We start from the raw sequence: 17,067 nt of genomic DNA, 5'->3' as shown, positions 1-17,067 counted from the left end.
TTTTGTCTTGTAAAAAAAAAAAACTTTGTTTTTTCTCTCATGAAAAGAAAACTATGTTTTTCAAACTTCATTTTAAAAAACGACGTTGCCTACACACCATTGTAGTTTCAAAATGCTCTAGCAAAGCGCGGTTACGTTCAGCACATACGGCGGCACTCTGTTCCATTCAAGCTCGCATCATAACTTGCTTCTGAGCATGCACCGGTTTAAAAACATTGTTTTAGCCCACACACGAAAAACGACATTTTGAAAAACGACATAAAAAAATTGAAGCACGGTTGAATTTTTTTTTGGTCGTTTTTCAGAAGACAAAAAACGACGTTTTCCCCACACACGATCATTTTAAATGACGTTTAAAACGTCGTTTTATTTCATCACAAAAAACGACCGTGTGTACGTGGCATAAGTTTTAGTCTGCAGGACTGGCATTTCATATCTATTTTTCTAATTAGTGTTGCAGCGACCCTGAACAGGTATGCAGAATTTTGAGTCTGAACAGTACTTTTACCAAGTGGTGAAGCCGAAATCTGGCCCTAGGAGCTTTCACCATTTTATTTTATTTATTAGGTGTAATTTCACTGTTACAGGAAATCTGTAAGGGGACCTTACACTGGACCCTCTCCCCAAACCTCCTGGGTCCAGTGCAAGGTCAATCGCCACTTCACTTTAGAAACAAGATGGTTGCAGTAGATGCCATATTTTCACGGCCCCTTTCACACGTCTGATCCGTCTGATCACGGTCCTCTGATGATCCCCTGCTAAACAAGCAGATGACAGGTCCGTATGTAGCGCAGACAAGGACGGAAGCTTGCTGTACTCCATGTCCTACAGTCTGTAGTCATTGGGACGGATCGGATGACAAACATATCCCCATACATCTGTTTTCAGTGGATTTTGTCAGATCGGGTGACATCTCTCTCCCCATAGAGGACAATGGGTGACCCGATCGGGTCCACCTGAAGAACAGACAGGAGGACCTAATCGTGTGAAAGAAGTCCAAGTTCTTTTGTCAGGCTTATTTGCCGTTTCAGCTGTACTTTTTAAGTATCATTTTTTTCACGCCAAAACTCCTTCTTGCACCATCTCCCAGCCAAGATTATATAAAACTGGTTTGTCTGGGGGCAGGATCTAGCATGGTGTGTCTTGTAGGGACAGCAGCAATTCAAGCTAGTGTGTATATAGTATTTTTTTGCAATCTTTCAAAACTTGTTGTGCAACATTCTGCCAAGTGCAAGGTCGTTTGAGGAAGGTAATAGAACGGTGTATTGCACAAGTATTTTAGCAATCCCTTATCTTGTCTAAATTGGAATGCTAGACAGTTTTGATATTTTCTCATTCTCTATTGCAGAATAATATGAGTAAAATGATGTTTGCAATAGTAGGTGAGTCACATGGCTCATTGTAGAGCAGGGGTCCTCAAACTGCGGCCCGCGGAGGACCTTTAAACCGGCCCACCCCACCCCGACAGGCAACGCCAGTTGCACGGCAGGTTGTAACGCAGCGATCCCGCTGTGTCACGGAGATCACAGTTCTGGCGCGCTATGATAAATGTCCCGCCCTCCTCCTAGACTAGCTTGTGTGATAGAGCCAGTGTTCTGTCTATCACACGAGCTGGTCTAGGAGGAGGAGGGCGGGACATTTATCATAGCGCGCCAGAACTGTTACCAACGCTGTGAGCTTCGTGACACAGCGGGACCGTGACAGCAGTTTGGCACAGTAAGGAGTAGGGCTGTAAGTGGCTTACGATGGTGAGGGAGGGAGGGGGGGGGGGCTTGCGATGGTAAGGGGGGGGACGATGATGAAATTGCAATTAGTGATTGTGAGGGGGGGGGGCTTGCAATGAGGGGCTTGCGATGATGATGGCGAGGGGGGGGGGGATGATGATGGCGAGGGGGGGGATGATGATGACAATGATGATGATGATGATGGCGAGGGGGGGGATGATGACGGCGAGGGGGGGGGATGATGATGACGATGACGATGGCGAGGGGGGGGATGATGATGATGACGAGGGGGGGGATGATGATGACGATGGCGAGGGGGGGGGATGATGATGGCGGCGAGGGGGGGGGGATGATGATGACGATGGCGAGGGGGGGGGATGATGATGACGATGGCGAGGGGGGGGGGATGATGATGACGATGGCGAGGGGGGGGGATGATGATGATGATGGCGGCGAGGGGGGGGGGGGATGATGATGACGATGGCGAGGGGGGGGATGATGACGGCGAGGGGGGGGGGGGATGATGATGACGATGATGATGGCGAGGGGGGGATGATGATGGCGATGATGATGGCGAGGGGGGGGATGATGATGGCGATGACTGTGAGGTGGGGGGCTTGCAATTAATGATTGTGAGGGGGGGCTTGCAATGAGGGACTTATAATGATGAAGGGGCTTGCAATGGTGAGGGGGAGGGCTTGAAATGATGTCTCGAATTTGAAATGGTGGTGAGGGGGGGGGGGGGGCTTGCAATGATGGCTTGAAATGACGGCGAGGGTGGGCTTGCAATGATGGTCTGAAATGACGGTGAGAGTGGGCTTGCAATGATGACTTGTTCTTCATTTTAAATATTGTATTTGTTCCCATTTTGTTTTTTCACTTCAAAATAACATATGTGCAGTGTGCATAGGAAATTGTTCATAGTTTTTTTTTTTTATAGTCCGGCCCTCTTATGGTCTGAGGGACAGTGAACCGGCCCCCTGTTTAAAACGTTTGAGGACCCCTGTTGTAGAGTCTCAGGGTGGGCACCTTCTGGTATAAACAAGTGTGTAATCTGGGCTGCAACTAATGAATATTTTCATGATTAGTTGGCCGTTTCTCTCCCCCCCCTCCCCATTAATCAAATACATTTTAGTAATCTTAGTTAATCTGTATAGGCTTAAAAATTCACTATCGATATGCAGTATTCATGGTAAATGTACAAAACCAGCTATATGATTAACCACTTGCCGCCCGCCAATGACAGATTGACGTCGGCAAAGTGGTTGCAATATCCTGACTGGACTTCCTCAGGATATTGAGCCGCTGTGCGCCCCCGGGGGCGCGCATCGCAGCGATCGTTGTTGCAGGGTGTCAGTCTGACACCCCGCAACACCGATCTAGGTAAAGAGTCTCTCACGGAGACTCTTTACCACGTGATCAGCCATGTCCAATCACGGCTAATCACAATGTAAACAGGAAAAGCCAGTAATCGGCTTTTCCTCACTTGCGTCTGACAGAGGATACCACTAGACCACCAGGGATGTAAAACAAAAGGTATACCACCCTAGGCCACCAGGGATGACACAAATAATTGATGCCAATCAGTGCCTACAATGGGCATCACTGATTGGCATCCATTAGTACAACACATACATGCCGCCCATCCGTGCCACCTATCAGTTACGCATAGATAGCCCTTAGATCCGACAGGTGTAATTGTCTTACACAGTCGGATGCAATTAGGATGCAATACTTCGGCCACCGCTGGGTGGAGTTTGCGTCGTATTCCAGCGTCGGGTATGCAAATGAGGATTTACGGCGATCCACAACGGTTTTCGCGTTCGTTACGTCGTCGCTAGTAAATTTTTCCCGTCGCAAAGTTACGGCTGCTTTAACATGGCTTAACTTTAGTCGAGCCATGTTAAAGTATGGCCATCTTTCCCGGGTCGAATATCAAATTATTATTTATTTTTTTGCGCAAGACGTCCGGGAATACGAACGTACGCTACGCACGTCGCCGTTCAAAAAAATTACGTCACTTCGCGCAAAGCACGGCGGGAAATTCAAAACGGAGCATGCGCAGTATGTCCGGTGGGGGAGCGCGCCCAATTTAAGAGCCAATGACGCTGTTATTACAGCATCAAAGCATGACGGCGATGCGTAGGAGGCCAGCCCCTGCCCCCACCAGAAAGCGGGGGGAGGGCTGCTGCGCATCGCAACCCCGGAGCCAGAAAAGGCACCCAAGCCCCCCAAAAAACCCAAACTAAACCGGACAAGGGGTTGGGAATTTGTCTAACAATGGTGGGTCGAATGTAATACATAGGGAAATGGTGGTGTAAGCAGAGGCGGCTCTAGGCTTTGTGAGGCCTTAGGCAAAAACTTGACATGGGGCCCCACTCTCGCCCATAATGGGAAAAATAATTCAAGAACAAGAGCCTCTTCCACACAAGCCTGGCCAGTGGTTGTGGGGGTCTGTGGGCAGGGGGCTATTCGGAATCTGGAAGCCCTCTTTAATAAGGCGGCCCCCAGAGCCTGCTTTTTAATAACCAAGGGGCGGGGTAACATCACCTGGTAAACCCGCCCCCTTGTGACATCATTGACTGAGGGCATGCTGGGTTATTGATGTCACAAGGGGTGGTGTCACCGACATTCACTGGTTGTTAAGGGCGCTGGCGGCCCCTCTCCTGAGTCAGGGCTCTCAACGCTGCCTGAGCACAGCAGTGTTAATGTCCCCTGTCCTGTCTGGGGTAATGCATTGGGCAAGTTAGGGGGCCGTGAGGCCCCTGTGAGTGCGAGGCCTTAGGCAACTGCCCAATTAAAGAGCCACCTCTGGGTGTAGGGATCTATTGGAAATAAGTAAGGAATCTAATAACAGTATTGCGGAACACTAATATAAGGGTAGTGAACAGAAGTTGATAAAGATATTGTTATTGGACAAGGGGGTTGGGAATTGGTCTGGTAACAATGGTGGGTCCAATGTAATACATAGGGAAATGGTGGCGTAGGGATCTATTGGAAATAAAGAAGGAATCCAATAACAGTATTGCTGAACACTAGTATAAGAGCAGTAAATTATATGTTTTATTTTAGTCAAAGGAGAAAATGCCTAAAAGGCTGTTTTGCAGATTATCAGGACACATTTTAACTTTTTTGTACAAAAAAACACACCAGCAGATAAGCACTACTAAAAGGGGGGTCAATTTATACTGTGAAAGTAATATACCCAGAAGTCAGTTATACAGGAGGGTATTGTAACTAGGAGACACACCTGAAGATAAATGAAGGGTGTAGGACAATATATATCACTCTTCTATTAAAGTAGTACTAAAGCCCAAGATTTTATTTATTTTTTTCCATGGCTAAGGGGTTGAGCCACACTGTGTAAAAAGGCTGTTTGACCCCCATCTTCTCTGATCCTTCCATTCTTCCCAATTTATATCCTTTTCAGAGCCTTTGGAGTAACTCTGCACTTGCTCAGTTTGGTGTTTCTTGTGATCGGCACTGTCCAGACAGAGGGTCAGGGGTCCTGCAGCCTCATAGAACAGTTACAGTAGAACTCCTCCTACAAGCTTTAACCAGACACTGATATAAGTCTTAAGACTGCTAACAGGTATTTAGCGGTTTTATATTTACTAAAATAATTGCATTGCCATGTTCTTTGTACTGTGAGAACAGATATAGTGAATGCCAGGGTCCTAGGTTTAGCAACATTTGAAAGGTTACACTTTGGGCCAGATTCTCAAAGAGATACGATGGTGTACCTCCTGATACACCGTCGTATCTATGCGACTGATTCATACAATCAGTAGTTACGCATAGATATGCCTAAGATCCGACAGGTGTAACTGTTACAGCGTTGGATCCTAACTGCAATTTAAAAATGGCCGCTGGGGGCTTTCTCGCTGATTTACGGCGAGGATATGTAAATCAGCGAGATACGCCAATTCACGAACGTACGCAGGCCCGACGCAGTCACTTTACGTCGTTTACATAAGCGTTTTGTCAGCGTATACTTACCCCTGCTTCTATGAGGCGCAGCCAATGTTAAGTATGGCCGTCGTTCCCGCATCAATTTTTTTTTTACGTCGTTTGCGTACGTCGATTCTCCAAAGCGCTGGACGCAAGTTACGCTCACGCCGAAACCAATGACGTCCTAGTGACGTCATTAGGAGCAATGCACGCCGGGAAAATTCACGGACGGCGCATGCGCATTTAAATCGGCGCGGTGACGCGCCCGATTTAAATACTACACTCCCCCTAGCCGCGAAATTTGAATTCTGCCGGGGGGGATTTACGATCAGTCGCCGCAAGTTTTGAGGTAAGCGTTTTGTGAATTACCCACTTGCCTCTAAAACTTGCGGCGGCGGATCTTAAATCAGATAGATTACGCGGATCTAAAGATCCGCTGATCTATCTGAATCTGGCCCTTTGTGTCTATAGCTCTTTGTTCTACATACCTGCTCCGTGCAATGGTTTTGCACAAGGCAGCCCTGAGCTCCTCTTCTAGGGTCCCCCGCTGGCACTTATGGCCCCCTCTCCCCCCGTGTGCCATCATAGGAAGCTGCTTGTGGCACACCTATAGGCTGTGCTCCATTTCCCAAACGTGTAAACTGTTCTTTAATATATAACTAGATACTAGTTTTGGAAAATACAAAAATACTTTAGTTTGTGTTGGATGTTATATTTTATGCAAGTTACATTGCTTTTACCAGAGTATCTCTCTGCAACTGGGCTAAAATGCAGTACAATCCATGCAAAGAACCATGTGCAACTTCTGGGCCCCACAGACATTAGTCTATTCTCATGTGATCTTCTATTTCACAGTATACTGGTCTATTCATTTTCTACAAAACTAGATTGCTGATAGATACAAATATGATGTTTTGTTTCCAAATGTAATCACATGCCTACTGACTGGCTTTCTGGGACAAATGAACTTTGGGCAAACAGGAGTTGAATATTCTGTCTGGATTCCTATTTTATAGGAGTTCTCTATGCAAGTATTAAAAAAAAAATCATTAGAATGCATAAAGGACTTGTTAAAGTGAATATTAAGGCTTCATTTCCATGGACACACACCTTGACAAAGCTGGTGGACTGGAGTATGGGGTGAGTAGGCATGCACAATCTTTCTGTGCAATCCCATCCATGGAGATGAGCCTATGTGGAACCCCCTGGTCTTGGAGAGCATGTGTGTTGGGGAGCATGCCTATGCCACTTTCTATTTTTACAAGTTTGCATTAAACTTGCAAAGAATATCAGGAGGCCCTGGCAGCACTGTCAAGTAAATCAAAATGCGATTAAGATCATGCACCTTTATGCATACGGTAAACCAAATGTCTTATCTGAGTACTTGCCCAGCAAAGGCAACCTTAAAGCTGTGGTGGGAAAAATACTAGGTTTTGGGTAGCGTGAGTGGCTTCATATATGGAAGGCAAGTTCACTGAAGGCATTTCATTTATAATTTACTTATAAAAAAGGACAAAGGGTTATAGGAATGCTATGGATCGATAAAAGCATGCTATTCTACCCTAATCTCCCCTCCCCCCCCCCCCCCAGTATCGATCTACAAAGAAAAAAAAATTACAAGGTGGCAACACCCTGGGCCTATTCATTCCGTAACATCGTACATAACCATTATTGGTGACACTAAAATGGTTATGCACCTCTTTGAAAGGTGTATACAGTTCTCCGTCTATTATGGGAATTACAATGTCTTTTATTCATCTTCAGAAGATTCCAATACATCGTTTTATCTGCAACATCTTTGAAACGCGGCCAGCCGTATTTTATATCTGCGTCCAAGTGTCTACGATCACGGATCGGGCCGGCACCAATGTAGAGGGGGCTGTGAGTTATTGCACTTACCTTAGGTGGTCTCTTTACCAATGAACCCCACACATCCATCCCCTCAAAGCCTATAAGGGCTCTTTCACACGTCCCTTCAGTTTCCCTTGTCTGCTCCGTCGGCTCAGCGGGGATCCCCGCTGAGCTCTCGGCGGATAGGGCGGTCCCCGCACACAGTGCAGGGACCGCCCTGTCTCAGCTCCGCTGTCCCCTATGGGGAACAGGATGCAGACGGACCGTCTGTCTGCATCAGTTCCGTTCCGCCGGACGGAAGAAAAAATAGGGTTTTCTTCCATCCGAAAACTGGATCCCGACGGACGCGGACGCTAGCGGATGCTCCATCCGCTAACGGACGCGTTCCCATAGGGATTCATTACAAGTCCGTTAACTCCGTAGAGCAGCTATTTAAAGACAGGAAAGCGACACAACAGGCCCCGCCCCGCTGAGGAAGTTGATATAACGTAACGCGTCCGGTGGTTTAGGAGCCTGAAACATCACGTCGCTCATCTGCTGTTCATTCCTAAAGATTGTTACTTCATGCCGTTTTTTGTCTGGCCAAATGTGAGTAGCCTGACTTTTGCTTCTTTTAAAGAATAAATCCACACATTGCAACAGTGAGCACTTAGTCTGTGATTATCTCTTTACATGCACCTGTCCTTTGCGGTTTGGTTGTCTTATGAGGATCTAATACATCAGCCTGGTTCCTGTTCATGACCTGCCTATTTGATTTGCTTTATTGACCATCTGTTAACTCAGTGGTCCATATATGAAGGTGAGAGTAGCCATCTACAACGGTGGAGGGATCACTTCAAAATTTTGGTGGATTGTCACGTGGTGGAGATTTATTTTCGTTTAATTCACTCATCTTCTGACACTTATGGACTTTTGGACTGTTTGTTTGAATTGTATTTAATTTTAATTATTTTAATTTTTTTTTTTTTCTGCATATTCATATTCACACTTATGGTATTGGTGTTTGAGTATACCAGTATCATTTATATATTTGAGTTTTGCGCTGCACTTTTTCTATTTTATTTTTTACTTGCTTAGGATTTTTGCGAATTTCCCTTAGTGTTCAGCTGGCATTACCAGTGATCTGAACCCTGGGGGTCTGTATCACATAAATACACTTTAACATCATCATTTTTTGATCTATATATTTGCGCTGATTGCACCCTGTTTTTTATATATTTTTGCACAAGTCCGTTAACTGACTTGTAATGAACGGACAGGCGGAACGGACGTCTGAAAGGGGCCTAACCATTTCCACCAATATGCTATGGTCACCTGAACCAGTGACCAGGAATCTACCTGTTCTGGGACTCTGCAACTAGTCATTGACCTTTGCACCAAGTTGCGTGTGTGTGTGTGTGTGTGTAAGAAAAAAAATACAATATTGTCAATGAGGTTATGTGCGACCCATTTTACATGGTTATATTCCCTAATATCCCTGCTTTTCTTGAGCAGTGTCAGAGCTTTTTTTCTCAGAAAATAGGTGCAGGAACTCAACCACGACCCCGTTCATATTTCACAAACAGTAGAAGGGTCTTAAAGGGGCATTAAATACCAGGATTGCATTCCATACAGTGCAGAATTCAGGGTGTTACATACAGAGTGCAGAGCCGTCACTTGTAAACACAGAAACTAGACTTCTGTGTTTACAAGTGATTGTGGTGAGCAGGCACCAAAGGGTCTGAGCCAGAGGTGGTGGAACCGAGTTCCCCCTGAAAAAAAGCCCTGAGCAGTGTAATCTCTCCTTTTTGTAGACCAATCTCTCATGAGCATGGCCTTCTCGATTCCCTGGTCCTGAAGTGTACTTTTGTAAAAGCACTGAGCAAACATTCGGTGCTATACAAAACTGACTGCTTTGATATACATCCCACCCCTGGTTTAAAAAAATAAATAAATAAATAAAAAAAACACACCTGAGAATTGGTTTCACATTTTTCTTGTTAAATTAGGCAGAATAACCAACTTGTTCTGCCCTGGTGAAACCATCTGTATCTCTTGTTTAACTGGCTTCCACTGGAGCATGGATTAGTGTAAGTGGATGTATTAAAATGTTAACCTTTTCTAATGCTATTACCCCGGATTTCACAGCTGATGGAAAGCGGTACAGGATAACCTGGTATGGCAGGGGATGCTGACACTTTATCAATGTACCTGCAGATGTGTCTGATTAATTGTAATCTGCTTTCTACCAGTCCATATGGTGTAGGTGAATAGATCACAAAAGCATCTTTTCTGATGCTTTTGTTTTCCATCTATTTAAAGCACTTCTAAGCTTTGGATTAGCTTCAAGTATACTATAAAAAAAAAAAAAAAAAAAAAAAAAAAAAATGTATGTATGTATGTATGTATGTATGTATGTATGTATGTATGTATGTATGTATGTATGTATGTATGTATATATATATATATATATATAAAAAAAGTGAAAGCTTTAGGGCCAGATTTCAGCTTCACTACTTAGTAAAAGTACTGTTCAGTCTCAAAATTCTGCATACCTGTTCAGGGTCGCTGCATTACTAGGTAGAGAAATAGATATGAAATGCCAGTACTGCAGACTAAAACTTGAAAAAAGAGAAAATTACCCCTAGGGGCTTTGTGTTGCAGCGAAATATGAAGAAGTTGGTAAAAAAAGTATACATTTTATTTAATATAATGTTAAAAAAGAGCCCCAAATGGAGGACTCAGGATATGAGCTTGACAGAAAAAAAAAATCAATCAAGGACAAAAAAAAAAAAAAAAAAACCAAACAAATGCAAATTAAACAGTACTGTGTACATGTAAACACTATGGGCGAAAAACCCCTACGCGTTGCGACCTTAAAGCGGAGCTCCACCCTAAAGTGGAACTCACGCTGATCGGCACCCGCCCCCCCCTCCGGTGTCACATTTGACACCTTTCAGGGGGGAGGGGGGTGCAGATACCTGTCTAAAGACAGGTATTTGCACCCACTTCCGGCCACACGCTACGGGCAAAAGACGGGTTTTTCTGACTTGCCGTCTGTCCCCCGTTGTGTGCTGGGAACACTCGGCTCCCAGCACACAGCGTGTGAGCCAATCGGCGGGCGCAGCGCGACTCGCACATGCGCCATAGGGAACCAGGTAGTGAATCCGGAGCGCTTCACTTCCTGGTTCCCTCACTGAGGATGGCGGGGGGGGAGCAGCAGAGAGACGAGCGATCGCTCGTCCTCTGCTGCGGACGGCGCTGGACTCCAGGACAGGTAAGTGTCCTAATATTAAAAGTCAGCAGCTGCAGTATTTGTACCTGCTGGCTTTTAATATTTTTTTATACTGGCACATCCGCTTTAATAGTAGCGGTCTTCTTCAGGGAGTAATAATTTAAACGCAGCCATAGATTCTATTAAGAAAATACATACAAATAAGTAAATCATGTAACAAAAAACATAAGGAGGACCCATCTACCCCAACCAAAATGTATAGATAACAGGGTGCAGGTAGTCCTCCTGCATGGATATAATAAACAATGATGTAACCAAAATATATGCCACTTACCAAGACACATGTCGGAGAGCAGACCGGGAACTGAGCCACACCATCAGGATACAACTCTGGACCGGGGTGCCAGTGGGGAGGGGGGACAAGGAACCCCCTGGGTCAGTTGGAAAAGACTCCAAAAGGGAGGCATAAGAGAGAGACACTCCATAGGCCTACGAGAGGTCACAACCTGCGTGTCGAGGCCGCACTACGGGGCGGGAGAGGCAGGGACGCAACTGCAGAAATGAAAGTTAAAGTGGGGACAGAATACACTTTTGGCTGGGTATCTGCTACAGAAGACAATACGAAACTGGGAACATGTTACATGAGGCTAGTCGAGATCAATGTCATTAACCTAAACAAGGTTCCCACGGTCCAAAGGCCACATATACCAAAGGGCGCAGGTTGAACACTATGACTCTGGGCCATTTTAAAGTGACAGGTACATTTTATTCATACTTCAGTCATGTTCTAATTCCTAGGCACACTTTTTCATATATTTTTATCAAGTTCACTCTGCAGAGCCCAGTGAGGAGGGCACAGAGCTGATTGGGAGGAAAGAGATGCCATTTTTCTCAGTGTCAGGAATGATGCATGCTGATCGCAGAGGAACAAAAGCAGCAGACGAAAATGACACTTGGTGTCAATTGATATTTATTTTTCAGGTCTGGGGTTTATAACCACTTTAAAAATTACATACATTTTATTCCACAGCGTCTGTTTTCAGATTTTTCTTAATTTTATTAAACTCAATTTTTTTTTGAAGATGTATGGAGGTCCATTCAACCCTCAATGACACTCTGCGCTCTGTCGAAACACAGAATTGCAACTCTAATCATGGAAGAGCTCAAAGCTGAGCACAAAACAAATGTTTCCTGATCTTCTACCACCCATTTTGACATCTGCCATGGAGGTCCCAGGCACCCAGGAGGAACAGGCGAGCCTGGGACACCTGGTGTGTTGGGGCAAATGTGTGACATCATTTCTAATGTACATAAGCAGATCACATCTGTACGAGAGCCAAAAGGCAAAAAAAAACCTCACAGCATACAGTGAGGGATTAAAGTATTTGATCCCATGCTGATTTTGTATGTTTTCCCACAGACAAAGAAACGATCAGTCTATAATTTTAATGGTAGGTTTATTTTAACAGCGAGAGAACAAATCCAGAACATCATAAAGTAAAATTGATTTGCATTTTAAATGAGTGAATCAAGTATTTGATCCCCTATCAGTGAGATTTCAGGCTCCTAGGTGTCTTCTATACTGGCAATGAGCTGAGATTAGGAGCACTCTTAAAGGGAGTGCTCCCAATCTCAGCTTGTTACCTATATAAAAAAAAAAAAAAAACAAAAAAAAAAAAACTGTCCACAGAAGCAATCAATCCTTCAGATTTCAATCTCTCAATCATGGCCAAGACCAAAGAGCTGTCAAAGGATATCAGGGACAAGATTGTAGACCTACACAAGGCTGGATTGGGCTACATTCGTGCAGGATTAACTTCACAAGGCTCCAGCCAATGAGAGCTAGAGTCCGCAGCCCCAGAAGAAAGATGGGTGAAGATTAGGGTTGTACTCGTGCAAATGCTCCCGATGCCTGACCCGATACTAATCTCCCCCCCCCCCCAGAGCTGGTGGAGAGGGGAGTAGTCCTCGTATGGAGGAGAGCTGCTGCTGCCGCCACAGCCTAGCCCCCTAAGCCTGCATTCACACCTGAGCGTCGGTCGTTCGGGCGTTTTTTGGGCGTATTCATGCTTATTTGCGCGTTTGCATACAGCGTTGTCCGACGTTTTTGTACTTCGACGTTTTTTATTTTAGCCAATAGGAAAAATGATCATCTTTTCATCACTTGTTGCTATGTTGGTAGATTTTTTTAATCTTCTCCATGGGCGACAAGTTCTATTGATTAAAGCGACCAAACGCCCGTAGCAAACGCCCGTTGTCGCGCAAGTCGCTTGAATCGAGCGTTTCCATTACTTTCTATGGGAAATGGAAACGCTCAAATACGCCGCTGTCGTGCGATTCGCGCGACAAAAAAAAGGTCCGGGACTTGTTTGGCGTTCAGGTGTGAACAGTCACCATAGCAAATAATGTATTTTCATCCCTCTGGCGTTTGTGAGCGTAGCGCTTTAGGCGTAAAAACGCCTAGGTGTGAATGGAGCCTAAGACAAAGCCAAGCCCCCCCCCCCCCCCCGCCGACGACATCTAGTTAATTTGCGCTTGGGGAACACAACAGCTTTCATTTGAATAGCTGTGTGTTCCCCACCTTGCCCAGAAACTTTGATAGACAGATCACCCGTCCCAGGATTGGACGGGTGATCTATCTATCAAAGTGCCGGGGCAAGGGGGAGTGTCTATACATGACGAGGCGCGGCGGGGACCACACAGTTATTCAAATGAAAGCGGTTATGTTCCCCCAGCGCAAATTAACTAGATGTCGGCAGCGGTGGGGGAAGGGGGGCTTGGCTTTCTCTTAGGGGACACAAGGCTGAATCTAGGGACACGGCTGCATTAAAAAAAAAAAAAAAAAAAAAAAAAAAAAAAAAAAAAAAAAAATCGGTATCGGCGAGTACATGAAAAAAAAAATATCAGTACTTGTACTCTGTACTAAAAAAGTAGTATCGGGACGACCCTAGTGAAGATTGATGCGGCCTGCAGCAGGGACAGCACAGGCTTTGTTTGCAGGCAAGGGTCACATAATGTGCTAGTATGTGAGGCATATTAGCACAATATGCTTTTTTACTTTGCAGGGTGAAATGAACTAAAACCCATCAGGGTTTACTTCCTCTATAAAGCAGTTGTATATTTTTGTTTTACCTACAGGTAAGCCTATAATAAGGCTTACCTGTAGGTAAAATTAATATCTCCTAAACGTGTACGGTTATATTCACCTTGCATGCAGCCTCTGACGTTTGTGGCGCATGTGCACCGGCAGACGCTGCTGGAAAGGAGACTCCCGCACGCATGCTATGTTATCGCGGCTCTGGCCCCTCACAGCACTGGAGCCGCGAACCCAGAAGACGAGCTGAGGGGAACGTTTCAGCTCCCTTTAGGTGGTGACCAGGATGTGATGCTGTCGCTTCGATCTAAGGAAAGTATTTTACAATAAGATAGTATGTGGTGCATACTAGTTACTAGCTCATTATGCCTTTGCCTTACAGTTTTTTTTTTAGATTTATGTTTGCAGGTATACAACCGTTTTAATGACAGAGGATCTGCAAAGAGGACCTAGAGGCCAACTACAAGAAATGTCAGACCCGATTGCCAACAAGTACGAAGTTACGTTTTGCGAAAGGATCAAATATTTATTTCACTCAGTCAACTTACTCCTCCCCCCCCCCCTCACTGTATGGCTGCTGGGGGTTTCTGTACATGCATAGCACCTTACTTGTTATTCTGTCTGACATGTACCACATGTTAAAAAAACTGGATCAACGTTTCATGATCAAGCCCATAACATTAACATACAAGACTTTTCCCAGCTGCTGGAGGAACCCAGTAAAGAGTAACAACTATCCCCTTTTTGTTTAGCGATTGTTCAGCTCATTTGAAGCAATCAAGTGATTACCAGCCTCAAAGTTTCTCATAAAATCTTGTTTGCCCATTTTTATTATACTTCTTTACAATCCATTAACTTCAAATTTCCCAATCCGAGTTCAGTTCTATGTACATTAAACATAAACGTAAATCAGTAGCAAGTTCAAGGTCACTAATATAACTCCTCGCCTCTACGCCGAAATGTCTCCGTCAAGAATTCTTTAAGTTTGATTAGAAGTTTACCACACCTTGGGATGAGTTCAACTGAAAGTTACACAGAACCAAAAAAAAAAAAAAAAAAAAAAAACAGGAATGGACAGATTCTACTTACTTTATCACCCTCTGCAATATGGCAGATGACCTCTCCGGTGGATGGGTTGATGGTGGGGAAGGTCTTCTTGCTGGATGCATCATGCCATTCATTGTTTATGAAAAGCTGAAACAGGATATAAAAAGTCAGAAATTTGCAACCGCTAACATCATCCCAACATGAGGCCATTACACACACACACACACACACACACACACACACACACACACACACACACACACACACACACACACACACACACACACACACACACACTTAAAGTGGAGGTTCACCCAAAAAATAAATTAAACATTAGATTGGGCCTAATTACAGGAAGCAGAATCGGGTGTTTTGTTTAAAATCAATGCAGTACATACCGTTTTAGAGATAGATGTTCTCCGTGGCTTCCAGGTATGGGCTGCGGGACTGGGCGTTCCTATTTGATTGACAGCCTTACGACCGTCACATACAGCGCGTCACCAGTTTCCAAAAGTAGCCGAACGTCGGTGCGCAGGCGCCGTATAGAGCCGCACCGACATTCGGCAACTCGTGACGCGCTGTATGCGACCGTCGGAAGGCTGTCAATCAAAAAAGGAACGCCCAGTCCCGAAGACCATACCCGGAAGCGGCGTGGACATCTCTCTCTAAAACGGTAAGTACTGCATTGATTTTAAACAAAACACCCGATTCTGCTTTCCGTAATTAGGCCCAATCTAATGTTAAAAAAAAAAAAAATTCGGGTGAACTCCCACTTTAAGGAAACAAAACCTAATCCTACCAGCCAGGGCTCAAGTCCTGCGGGAACGTGTGGGAACGGAGCTCCTGCACTTTTTTCACAGCAAGAACTCCGTTCCCTTTGCAGGACTAGAGCAGCCGAGCCAATCCTTCACCAAGCGGCAATGCCCAGCTCGAGTCACTGTCAGGGGCAGGCGAACCTTAGTAATCCTTTATGTTACTGGCCGCTTTCTGTATATGGATTCATCGGGTAGTGTGCGGGTATTCCGTCACTTCCTCAATGCTGCAATGTCTCCTGGGAGCTTTTGTCATTGTTCCCAGGAGACATTGCGGGATTTAGAAAGAACTTGCTTCTTTCTAAATCCCGCGATAACTCGCGGCAGACCTCCGGAATGTCTCCTGGGAACAATGACAAAAGCTCCCAGGAGACATTGCGGCATCGAGGAAGTGACGGAATACCCGCACACTACCCGATGAATCCATATACAGGAAGCGGCCAGTAACAAAGGATTACTAAGGTACAGTGGATCGAAAAAAAAAAAAAAACATGCGGTTTAGTAATTATGCATATGAGCGCATCTTTTTTTTGATGGGGGAGTGGATCTTGGGTGGGAGTTCCCACACTTTTTTCCCCCAGGACTTGACCCCTGCTACCAGGCAAATTTTACAATATTACACATCGAGATCCATGGTCATCTTACAGGTGACTCGCTGGACTTCGGGCAAACTGCTAACAAGCGTGATGTGTGTACATGACCGATTGTTTACCTGCAGAAGAAGTGTGTTTTAGACAGATCTAGGCATCCCTGCCAAATGTGAAAAATTGGTGACAACACTGCTGTAGAGAAAAGTGTGGTCACCAATCTGCCTGTAACTAGACAAATGAAGTCGAAGTAGCAGACTTATGAGTGTTACAAAATATCTATGTATCACAAATAAAAAAAAAAACAAAAAAAAAACAAGAATGCTGAAATGGTTACAAAATGTAATTTTACCTTGTAAAAAGTTATTAAAATAAGATTATACCCCCTGGGCCACTTTATCATCCTGAGGGGAACGTGGCATTCGAGAGACATAACCCTGTGTACCTTATACGCCCCCAACGCCCATCAGCACAGATTTCTGGGCCGGGTTCTCGCCCGCCTAGCCCGTTCCCCCCACGGTTTATTGGTGGTAGGAGGGGACTTTAACCTACCCCACTCAGCAACCTGGGATCGCCTGGTAGTGAACCCCCGGGCCTCTCAGACTAGGGCCCTGCGGGACTCTAAGCTCTTCCGCCAGCTTACGAGGAAACATGCTCTATTTGACGCATGGCGGGCGCTTCACCCAGGGGATCGCCAGTTCACCTTTTACTCATCCCCCCATCACACACACTCACGCATAGATTACTTTCTAGTTAATAATACCACGCTACGCGCTACTAGTTCCGC

The 17,067-nt window shown here is 45.2% G+C and overlaps 1 protein-coding gene across 1 annotated transcript in view; it reads right to left on the bottom strand.

The window, feature by feature from the left end:
- ALDH2 (aldehyde dehydrogenase 2 family member) overlaps nucleotides 1–17,067 on the bottom strand; it is a 65,543-nt gene that overhangs the window by 29,432 nt on the left and 19,044 nt on the right. Inside the window, exon 2 of the mRNA XM_040346494.1 lies at nucleotides 14,924–15,028. Coding sequence (XP_040202428.1) covers nucleotides 14,924–15,028 — 105 coding nt within the window. The remainder of the gene's footprint in view (nucleotides 1–14,923; nucleotides 15,029–17,067) is intronic.

This window comes from Rana temporaria, chromosome 1 (genome assembly GCF_905171775.1).
Source record: "Rana temporaria chromosome 1, aRanTem1.1, whole genome shotgun sequence".
In the NCBI taxonomy this organism is placed as follows: Eukaryota; Metazoa; Chordata; class Amphibia; order Anura; family Ranidae; genus Rana; species Rana temporaria.
The sequence above is the reverse complement of the archived record's forward strand: the minus strand, read 5'-3'. Positions and strand labels throughout refer to the sequence as shown.